This window comes from Zeugodacus cucurbitae, chromosome 5, assembly GCF_028554725.1.
Source record: "Zeugodacus cucurbitae isolate PBARC_wt_2022May chromosome 5, idZeuCucr1.2, whole genome shotgun sequence".
NCBI classification, from domain to species: domain Eukaryota; kingdom Metazoa; phylum Arthropoda; class Insecta; order Diptera; family Tephritidae; genus Zeugodacus; species Zeugodacus cucurbitae.
This window is the reverse complement of record NC_071670.1, coordinates 17,822,350-17,834,578: the sequence shown is the minus strand read 5'-3', so window position 1 is coordinate 17,834,578 and position 12,229 is coordinate 17,822,350. Positions and strand designations below refer to the sequence as shown.

Genomic DNA, 12,229 nt, shown 5'->3' with positions numbered 1-12,229 from the left:
TTTACCCATGATTATATTATCCATGGTAAAATAATTGCTCGAGTTGTTGTTGAACACTTTCTACAAACGATTTTTGCTAAGAAGAATCGTCTGCTGCATTAGTTTTTCTCTACTCTACAGTAATAACACTATACGGCAAAATCTATTTTTTTTCTGGGTGTTGGACCAAACTAAATATTTCCAGAAGATTGAGTCATAAGTCGATATATACATTTTTTATTTCTTTCGAAGATCAAACATTGACACTTCATAGCTGCTGCCATATAAGCTTGACGAAAAAGTATTATGTACCATTGAATAAAGAAGAATATTCCGATTTTATCTATAATTTGGATTTTTAGTATTTATATGATGTAGTTAATAATTATTTAAAAAAAAGTGCTTTTTTCGCACTTCAATTTTTTAACCCAGCCTAGTGTTATACAGTGTAATCATTTCTTGAAGTCAAACTCCTTCGGAGTCTATATTCTCGAAGAGTGTGCATCTAAAGTGCGTTGTTAGCCAAGTTATTGGAAAATTTTAAGGTGGATTCCGTGTTAGTCACTCGAGTATTAAACATCAAAATATCCAATAAACTCATGTTCTGAAACCTAAAGGTTTTTAGTACCAATATATTCATATTTCTATATTGTTTTTACACTGAGCCATTATTTTTACAAATATTGTTTTAAAGATTTGAGTACACTTTATAGCAAACACAAAATTCTCCAACCATTCAATCCATCGCATTATAGAATTTCTTAAAAACCTGGACAGAGTCTTGATAAATAATAAACAAAATGTATTTGAGGCGAGTTAAAGAAAATTCTTCATCGTAAGCTCCCTGTAAGTATTATGGAATGCTAAATACCAAAATGATTACTAAACTCGAGCACAATCTGTTTGTGGTTATGCGCGCAAAATAATCTACCAGACAATATAGTAAGAAGCAAAGATATAAGTACCCTTCGCATTAGAAGCATAAAGATAGCGATGCAACGACAGGTTAACTGCTTTAAAAAGGCTAGGATAGCTCAGCAGCGGCTAATACCACTTGATCTTAAGTAATAATCTCGTACAAATACCGAACGACCTTATTTGATCTGAGTCAGCTTATTAGTCACAGAAAACGCTGAGAAAGGAAGGACGAAATCTACTTAGACATGACATGCTGGTAACGAAGCAACTGCAGTACTTTGACAAGCCTACTGCCTACATATACATACATACATATAGTATTTATATGTGTGTGTTTGTATTATTGTATATCCCTGGTTGTGTCAGTACCCAGTGAAATTACTCCAGAAAAAGTCTGTATATATGTATGCTGTCTAATGCATCAATAAAGTGCTGCACAACAAAAACTTCAATCGCATAGCATAATAAAATTTATAATACATAAAGAAACAACAACAAAACAACAAAAGATCAAAAAGCATGATAGGGCTTACATAATAGCACGAAAATTCGTCTAAATGAAGGCAAGATGAGCTACGCATGATCGTTCTTTTTTCCCTACATTTCCAATCTATCTTTTATTTCCTTTTTTAGTTTTTATGCGCTTGCTTTCATTTGTGATCTGCTAACGTTCGAAATGCCATTTATACTCGTACACTTAGACCCGGCTGCTACCGCGCTGGTGCGTAACGCATAGGCATTTGTAGATATTCATATTTATGAATGTATGCGTGTGAGAGACTTTATGTATGTGAGTACAATGGGATTTGTAATGAAACCATTGAGGTTTCTGTTCATCAACAACTGTTTGTAGATTATTATGAAATACGCGGCATAATGCAGCACATCCACATACATATACCTCAACACCAACAATACGCTAAATGTTGTTGTAATTAATGTTATTATGGAAAATGCCATCTGCTTTGATCTTCGCTGATATTACGCTTTTATTATTTTTATTTTCCTCCGGCATACCTATTCAAAGCGCCATTGATTGCCTGTTCGACAGTTCGCCTTTGCGTTTTTATCGTTTATCTTCACTTCAAAGTCGGAAATAAAAATTGAGTGTGGGTAGAGCGCATAGAATTAATGCAGCTGATCGGTTATTACTTGTTGTAATATTAATAATAAACTTTGGAAATATGTTTTGTTTCGCGTTTTCTTTTAATTAGCTTGCTTTGATCTTTTGTGCTTTGTGTTTCTTTAGTTTCCGCTCAATAAAAGTAACTATAATTCGAAAATTTCCTTTGAACTGCGTTGGAACATATTTTTAGGAGCATATTTTTTCGAAATATACATATAATTATATAAACAACCATTCAGATAGTCTCTTCTAATCAATCTTTCGAACATACTCATTTTATACATTCTTCGTTTTCGGTAAATAAAATATTTTTTGGTCACCCTACATCGGACTGTACCAGAAAGAGGTAGTCGTCTACTCGAGAACAGTTTCGAACTTCAGTTCGAATCTAAAGATCTTTTCTTCAGTAATAATAAATAAATATGAAATTTCGAACTTTTGAAAGTAATGTTTCGACATAAGTTCGAATTTTATAAAAATGAGTTTAGTGCTCCAGTTCGCTGTCGGTCCTACTATTTGCATATCTATACTTAGTATTATCATATAGCGCAACTTAGTATTATATTACTATTCGAATCTTAAGATTTTTCTTCAGTAATAAGAATATAATGTGAAATTAAAAATCAAACAGTTCGAAAATTCTAAATATTCAAAAATTATGTTTCGGACATAAGTTCAAAATAAAAGGTTTAGTGCTCCAACGAACATTGCGAAATTTCTAAAATTGTGTTTCGAATATTCAAAAAGTATTTTTCGAACATAAGTTCGAATTTTATAAAACATAGTTTAGCGCTCCAGTTCGCTGTAGGTGTGTCTATTGGCATGTTCCAAGTATTATATTACATAATTTTTGTTCGAATCAAACAACATTTTGAAATTTTGAAAATTATGTTTCGAAAATAAGTACAACTTTTATAAAAAGAATTAAATAATTATTCAAAAGCTTTATTGCTTTCCTACAGGGCAATACATTAATAGTAGTTAAACTACTAAAACGGTTGAATTTCTCATACTCCCAATATGACGCACTAATTATAGGTCATTAATATATCTGTGTTGTTGTCGTTTCCTATTACACTAACATTCAATTCCACAGAATTTCAAATTAAAAACCAATTTTGAGAAATAATATCGAAATTCCAAATGGAAGAAAAAAGTGAAAAAGAAAAGGAAAGAACTGTTAAAGCCTTAATGCGCCATGAAGGGTTGCACCGAACGCTGCAGTTTAATCATTATGCAGCGAAAAATGCTAATTTACGGAAATTTAAACACTCAAACAACAACAACAACAACAATAGCGCATAGCCACAACAATGCAGCAGGCCGAGCAATTATACGAAATGAGTGGAAAGGAAAATCAAGAGAAAATAAAAGAAATCATGTTCACAGCAGCAGACGTCCAGCAAATATGAAAAAGAGGCGGACACCAAAGACGTTGGGCAATCCAAAGGTGCACTACACAAGCCGCAAGTGAAAAGAAATAAACAAAAGCAACAACAACACTGCTGTGCGGAAGAAAAAAAGGTTAATTTAAAGAAGTGGAGCGTACGTTGCTGCTCGAGCTGCAGATGCGTCTCGCAGAACGAGGAAATTCTTTTATGGATTGGAACAATTTTCGATTACAGCGGCCAGCAGGCCTGCAATCACACACACACAGGCATACGCGCAAGTAAAACTGCATTTTGTTTGAAGTGCATTGAGCAGCGGCGCAAACACTGGCAGACGCCTGCACCGACCGAACAGACGAAACGTCATGCGGACAATTTGAAAGGCCAGCGCACGAAAAGGAGAAGCCGACAAGTAGAAAAAATAAAACACCGAAAGCAATTGAACAAAAAGGCATTGAATGCATGAGAAACACATGCAGTCACTTGCATGATACTTTAACGGCAGCAGACCAGTGGCCGTGTCTGCCGCAACGGAAGGTGCTAATGGACTTTTAGGACTGGCAGCAACTGCGACGCCTCGGCTGCGTTGTGCCGCTTATGAGCGGAACTGCAACCTTTCATACTTTCTTAATTTTTCTGTTTTTTTTTTGTTTTGTTCAAATTTTATACACCCTTTTCTTGAGTTTTACACAAAGAATGCGCCAAAGAAGAGGCGTTTATTAGTTGGAAAAGGAGACTATCACTTTTTCATGCTTTTGGTTGCTGCATTATACTCGGTTATGTAAGTATGCTTGTATGTACACGCTTGTAACAGCATCCACAATCGGTAAAAGTAGAAGATAAAAGTAATTTACAGCATCGAGCGGAGGAAAAATTGAAATTTTCATGGTGCATTAGAGGTCAGTCATTTCATCAGCAGGCATACATACACACACTTGCATATGTTCAGATACATATGAATGAGTAGAAATACAGTTGATAAGACGAGTAGATAATATAATGAGTGGATCAGTCGAATATGCTTAGATGTACTGTAAATATTAGTACGTATGTATGTATGAATAGTGTTCGAAACCATTAAGCAAATTGAAGAAGATTACAATAAACAATAACAATAACAATAAAGTATTCAATTGAAAAACTACTATTAATTTTAAAAAAGTTGGTTTTTCGAGCATCAATTTTAACTGTTAGAAATAAAGGTTTTTTGGTTAAAAACATCATATTCAATAAAAATTACAGATAGCTATAATAGTTGTAAATCAGTTTTTCGAACTTATGTTCAAAACTGAAAAAACAAACATTTTGCTGCGTTAATATCAATATGATGTACTGTTTAAACAAATTAAAAAAAAAAATCTTAACTGTTTCGAACTTAAGTTCGAAAATAAAAAAAATCGTCAGTAACACAAATATATAAAAATAGTGACTACGACTTAAATGTGGTCCATTCGATATTATTAATTTGATATTCACTGCAAATCGAAAATGATTGTGAAGCTTTAAAAAACAGATGAAAGAGACGAAGTTAAATTCGATTTTAATAAAAATTAAAATCAATATTATCCGTAGACTAATATGAGATATTGTTTGAAATATAAGTATTTTTTCGAAATTTATAGAAATTTAATGAAATTCTATTTTTGTAACAAATAGAAATTTTCCATTGCTCAAAAAACGACGTTTCGAACTTATATTGGAATTTTATAAAATATTTTTTCCTATATAATATTATTAAGCCTTATTTTAAATTCAACAGAAAAATCAGTGGTTTGAAAAAAGAGATTTCTAAGCTAAGTTCGAATTTGATGAACTTACTATCTTTAATAATTTTAATAATAATTAAACCATATTCTCTTTTGAACTACTTAAACCAAGTTGGAAAAGTCAATTACTTCAAAGTGGCTGTTTCGAAAATTTGTTCGAATCTGATGATTTTTCGTTTTATTATAAAAATAAAAAAATCATATAATTTTAGATTTCAATTGGGATTTTTAGAAAATATCTACAAAACATTTACAGTAGTTTTCCGAAATAACGAACACATTAATTGTCAGGCCTGTTCGTTACATCGAATTTTTCGTTAATTCGAGTACTCACTTAGTAGTATGTTTTTCAATAAAAATGAGTTAAATATCCGTAAATTGCAGTTTAATAAATTGTTTTATTAATTATTTGTGACAAAACAATTCAAATTCAATTAATTCTTCCAAATTGGACCAATATTTTTTTTTAAATTTAGTTTAAATCAATTTTATTTGCTATAAGTTATTAATAGTAATAAAAAAATAATACGAGTATATATTTATAATTTTCGGTTATAAGAAAACAAATAAAGATTTTCACTTTTCGAAAAATATGAAATTCGAACTCAAGTTCGAAACTAAGATTTCTTTACTAAAAATATAATATTATATATCATAAAATGCTATTTAGAAAACAAAAAGAAACTTGTTGTTCGTAAGAATAATTGTACACATAACACATTCGAAACTAACAAGGTAATAATATTATGTTATCCTTCATGGTAAGTATTTTAAATGCTCTTACATTTTTCCGCGGTTGTGAGTAATTGTGCTACATGGAATAAGTATATTAGCCGTATGATTGTTATTGTAATTACCGTAATTACTGCCATGTATACGTTATTGTTCACAAATACTTGCTGTATACACAGAATATTTATTTAAACATCTCAGGATTCTTAACAAAGTGCGGTCTACTACCTCGCATGTTGCTTTGCAACCATGTGCCAAAAGGTAAATATGTATATACCTCTGAATATATACTTACATATATGTACATTGGTATAATACTTATGTGTGGCAACGCTTAAGTGTTGTTTACTCGCATAATAATTGACGCACCTTCTTCAAAATCACACTTTTTGTTTGCTTATGCCAACTTAGCGCACACTAAAGCATATACATAGGTATATAGAGGCACTCTGTATGTGCCGCGCAATAGAATTTACAATAACAATATCGGCATTATTTTCATCTTCACGGCACGGCTAACAATCACCTGTGGGAGCGCAATTTGTTTGCATTGGAAGTGGCCGAAACAAAGAAAAAAATGTGGCTGGCAGCAAAGCAAATAAACAAATAGTATTTCAGACGAACAATTGGGCAGACATAATATCGGAAATACAAACCTACACACCTATGTGAGTATTTATAGCCATAGTTTGAGGCGGTTGGTTACAAAGCAAGTGCTTGGTACGTACATACATATATACAGACAAACAAATCAAAGTGCAACATGTCGGAGTTAGACGCTTAGAAAAGTCTTATATATATAAATATGTATGTATGTAAACACTTTTGAAGAACTTCTCTTGACTGATTAATCCTGATTGAGCAGTGAAGAAATGTCTACATACATATACATATACATATGAGAGCATTAGAAAGGTAAACAGTGTAAACACTTAATCCGACAGCAGCGACAAAAAGGTGGCGCTTTAAATTCAAAAATAAATAATTAAAAGCAAGCAAAGCGCTGGGGTACAGGTAAATATCCATATGTATGGTTAAGACATTTTTCGTTAGCACTTAAGTTATGTTTAAATAGACAAGAAATCTTTCAAGCTTTTTCGTAACTTAAACGCAAGTTAGTAAGTAAGTCGTCATTTATATAGGTATATACTTATATACAAATATATGTGTGTATCTTTATATGCACATATTCACCTGCAAGTCTATATAAGTTGCATATTTTTTATCAATAACTGTAAACACTAAAAGCAATCGATGCTAGCTGCAATAAAGTTTCTCAATCAACAAACATACACACAAGCAAATATATATATATGTGTATATATCAACATACATACAAGCATGTCATGTATGTAAATGTGTTGGCCAACTATTGTACGCCAGACCACTTAATGAAATTGTCTTTTAATTTGACAGCAACAACTTGAACAAATAACTTATAAGAAATACAGCAAAAAGAATTGCGATAACATTACAACAACAGCAATGCAATTACACGGACATATATAAATGTAAAGAACTCGATTCTTTACTTCCATCCAACTCAAAGCACACTCACAAACACATGCCTTCGTACATATAAAATGATATTTATACTGATAAGAGGCATGATATATTATATCTTTTATACCCAAAGCGTAGACATCTAGTTTGTATTTTTAATTTAGTATAAATTAAATAGAAATGTTTTATATAGAATGCCAAATTAATTTCAATTTTTTTAATTTTTTATTAAATTAATTTAGAGAAAAATATTGAAATTGAAATTTTTGGTTTTGCATGGAAATTATTAAACATATTTTTATTAAAGTTATTTCAATTTTAATAATATTGCTTTAGAAAAAATTGTCGAAATAATAATGTGTTATTTTGTATAAAAAATTATTATTTATTATATTTATTTATTATTTTTTTTTACTTTATTAAAAATGTTATTAAAAACAATGAAATTATTTAAATTTGAGATCCATTTTTTTCAAATATATTATTTTTTATAAAAGTTATTAAATACGAAATATAATTCAATTTAATTCACTTGTAATTTATAAATTATTTTTAATATTTTTTGTTATTTTTAAAATTTGTATAAAATTTTTATTGAGAATAAAAAATAATTTTAAAAAAAAATTTATTTGAATTATTTGAAATTAATATTTTATTTGTCAGTCGTACAGTTTTGTATAAAAATTATTACAATTCAAAATGATAATGATTTGTCTTTAATTTATAAACTATTATTTTTTTAATTTTATTTGGAATGATTTTTTTTTTTATTTATAAAAATTTGTTAAATTTTGGTTCTTTCAACAAAATTAAAAACAAAAAAATATAGAAAATGTTTCTATTTCAATTTTAAATTAAAAAAAAAAAATATTTTTAACATTTGAACTATTATTTTTATATTTTTATAATTTTATTATGATTTATTTTTATTTTATTATGTATTTTATTATATATTTATTTTTAGTTATTATTATTTTTTTTAACTCTAAAAATCTTTTTGGACCCCTTACTTTTTTTATGCGTTGGGTATAGAAATAATTTACTTTTAACATTTGTTGCTTCATTGTTGTCATTTTCATTGCCTTCGAATACGCTAAGTTACACTTGATTCGTAATAATTCGTGAGTATTCGTGTTATTTTTTTTTTCTTGCTGCCTTGTTAGCATTTTACTTTACTTTGTTTAACTGTTTTCGGTTTGGTAGATAACTTTATCACTCTTATCTTTTACATTCCTTACTTCTACTCCCCAACCAACTATTGTTTCATTCACTAAGAATGTCGTCAGCACCATTATTATGTTGGACTTTTAGCATTTCGTCAATAAGATATGCTAGTTTTATATAAATATGTAAAGTGACAAAAACTAAAGCACTTTAAAATTAGAGTTTCTTACATTAGGAACTGAACTGAACATTTTTGAGAAAACAAAAGACTTCATTGGGTTCTGTTTCTGGAGGAGCCTAAGTTATCTAGGAACCATAACTGTTTACTACTACTTTTCATTTATTGTCTAATATCAGTCTACTTAACGTAAAGGTTCAAATTTAGGGCGATCTACATAAGTATACACTGTAATCTCAATGTATGTAGATACATATATAGTATACACATTAAAAAGTCAAGAATTCACTACTTTGCATTCGCACACTATTTCCAACTACAACTGTTGTTGTTATCAAAGAAAATTTCACAAAACACGTATAAACGAAACTTCTGGGAATTTTGTTTACGACCGATAAAGTCAGTATCACACACTTAGTGACCGACCGCACAAACACACACACACACACATAAATGCTTGCCAGTCTACAGCGCGTACGACCACAGGCGGCCGATCGGACGCGCTGTTGTCATTCACTACTTGAGCTGTCATTCAACGGTTGTGCGTGCTTATCTAAAGTGTCTGATCTTTATATGCGAGTGCTGGCGTGTAAGCAAGTGGTTTTTCCATTTGTATTTGGCCGCGCGAAACGCAAAGGAACGCATCTCAACACAGCACTCCACCGAACTCATCAAAGCGTTGCGGCGACACAACAACACAACAGTTAGACAGATGTGCGGAGCTCTAAGAAACTCGCTCTACAATTATATGGATACGAGTATAGCTATAGGTAGGGGGCCTCAGTGGCGGCTGGATGAGGTGTTGCGGTGTAAATCAATTAAATGCGAGTATAAATTTTCTAGGTTTATAGAAATCGTTGAATAAAACATGGCGTGTACTAGGTTGTGGTAGGGACGTTAGAACTGAGATTAAAGCACTAAATGAAAAAGTAATTAGCTAAGAAAGTGTGAAAATAGATAATACTATTTCGATCTTTTTAAAAGCACTCTTATAATAATATGAGAAACAGCTTTAACATACAAATTAACTTTATAAAAACGGTCATTCAATATCCCCGAAAGTTTGAAACCACTTTCGAACGGCTGTTAAGTTATTTAACGTTATTCACAGAGTGATCAAAATGGGCAATTCTCTTCATTTTACAAGTCTATAACACCTCTAAATTACGAAATAGATGATATATTGAAATAAATTTAGTAATCAGTATATTTAAACTCAGAAATCTGTAGAGGAAATCCAAGACCTTTCTTTCTTCTCGGCTCAGCTTTTGCCGATCTCGACAATTAGATACTAAAAATTAGTTGAAATTTTTGTCTACTATTGGAACAACAAGTTTTCCCTCTCTAAAATATTTTTGAATCATCGCTTCTAAACTGCATAATATATATTTGGTATTGAAAAACTATTTTATAAGATTGAGTTTTTGAGTGTTCTTGAAAGGATCGAATAAGAAATTTTTTATCAGTAAGAATAAATCTTATTTTCAGACCATGTATAACATGATCTTGACATCATTTTTATACCAAATAATAAATGTTTAAAAGAATTATTCGAAGTAATATAAAACTCATATTATCTAGTAGTTATTCAATATCCAATATTCAAGATGTGAGACAAGTCTTCAAAAACTTTATTTGCTTCTACTTGATCTTGGAAACAACAACAATGTTATCCATTTAAATACAATATGAAAGAGTACGCACACTCTCCTTATAGTTGCAATTCTTTCTATTTAATTTATTCGATTATTTCGATTTAAGCCAGTTTTCTGTTCGATACACCATTCTCTAAATTTTTGTCAGTTACAGTAAACTAAATTGATTAGCCACACAATAATGCTACAAACACTTTTCGCAGAGCAAATCATAGTTTCTCAACTTAAGCGTGAAATAGTAACAAATCCGGCACTAATGTGTCATAACTCAATACACGCTCAGCGGGTTGAACGGTTTTTGTAAAACTTTAGTTAACACATGATTGCCTTTCTTTCTTTTCTTTGAAATTATTATTATTTTTTGTACCCACCCGCAGTTCGGCTTCCAACTGGTTGGTGTGTCCGGCCAAATTCGGCATTGCTGTCATGTTGTAGCCCAGGCCCTGGCAAGCCGGCACCGTGATGCGTTGACACTGTAATCCATTGTTGCCATTGGCAATGCCGCTGCTGCTGCTGCCACTGACAAGCCCGCTGCTGGACATGTGTTGATTCGTTGCCGAGCCGGTGTTCGCAGCGTGAGCTGCTGCAACTAATTGCAGGATAATGCAATAGATTACAGAGCGCATGCGCGCGTAGGGATGGCTCATTTTGTGATAGCGCATTGTTTTTAACTACAAGAAGTTGTCGTTGTGATTTATTTATATGTTTATTTATTTTTTAAATAATTTTTGTTAGTTTTATTAAAGGCACACTAATTTATATAACTTTTCTTTTCTTTTTTAGCGCTCAAGTAAACAATTTGTGTTGTTTTTCAGCATTATTATAGCACTTTTCATTTAACTGCTGTCTTGCTTATTGTATTCTTATTGTTTTTGGGGCTGCTTTTTCTGCCGTTTATTCAACTTCTTTGTGTTGTTTCCTTTTACTACACATTCACTACCGTAACAAATAAATACCCGCTACACACGATTTTATGGAGCACTGACTATACTATCTTGCCACTTTTCTTGTAGCGCTTGCTTGTTGTTGCTGTTGCTGTCGGACCACATGAAAATAACATCAAAGCGCATGGAATTCCCTCAAGCGCATCAAATACACAACACAAAAGGTAAAAATCGAAAAAAATAAAGAATCAACGCACAAAGCGGCCAACCGCCAATGTAACTGAGTCAAGCGGCGGTGCCTCAGGTAGTCAACGAGTCACACCAACACACAGACGCGCGTACACGTACTCAATCAGCGCGTAGACTAATTATGAGTTTTTCGTTGATTTTTGGTGTGTTTTCTTCAAAAAGTGTATAAGAAATCTCGCACGCGCACTTCAGCGCAAACACATATACACCCGCACGTTATAGACGCGTTTACGTTTCACTTTGTTGTTGTTACACTGTATCTTTTCAACAATTCATGTACGGAGCGCGCTCTCGTAGATACGTACGTTTCACTCGATATCCGTTTGAAGAATTCTTCAAATTTCCACTAGGCAGCTGTTATATAGCTCTGCCGTCAAATGCTCGCGCTTCAAACCGGTTCGAGCGCCATCAAACATGTTGCATGCGTTTACCAATCAGACTGGCAAGTTGCAAGTGTTGTTGTTGTTGATTTTGTACGCTACGCGGCAAATTTGCTTTCATCTGCCCTGCTCGTAGTTTATCTTTTTGCTTGTGTGCCGGTTTTGTTTATTTTCCCGGCAATAATGTCGATACCGCTCGGAACGTGTTCGCTGCTTCGATTTGTGTGGCTTCGAATAGAATTCTCATTTTTGTTGTGTTGATTTTGTTCGTTGGAACTTCTAATGGGAGTACGTACTTGTGGTGTTT

General features: G+C 31.9%; 1 protein-coding gene across 1 annotated transcript in view; it reads right to left on the bottom strand.

The window, feature by feature from the left end:
* Positions 1-11,884, bottom strand: part of LOC105218078 (frizzled-3) — a 33,076-nt gene extending 21,192 nt beyond the window's left edge. Inside the window, exon 1 of the mRNA XM_011193429.3 lies at positions 10,781-11,884. Coding sequence (XP_011191731.2) covers positions 10,781-11,071 — 291 coding nt within the window. The 5' untranslated portion in view covers positions 11,072-11,884. The remainder of the gene's footprint in view (positions 1-10,780) is intronic.
* Between the last annotated feature and the right edge of the window lie 345 nt (positions 11,885-12,229).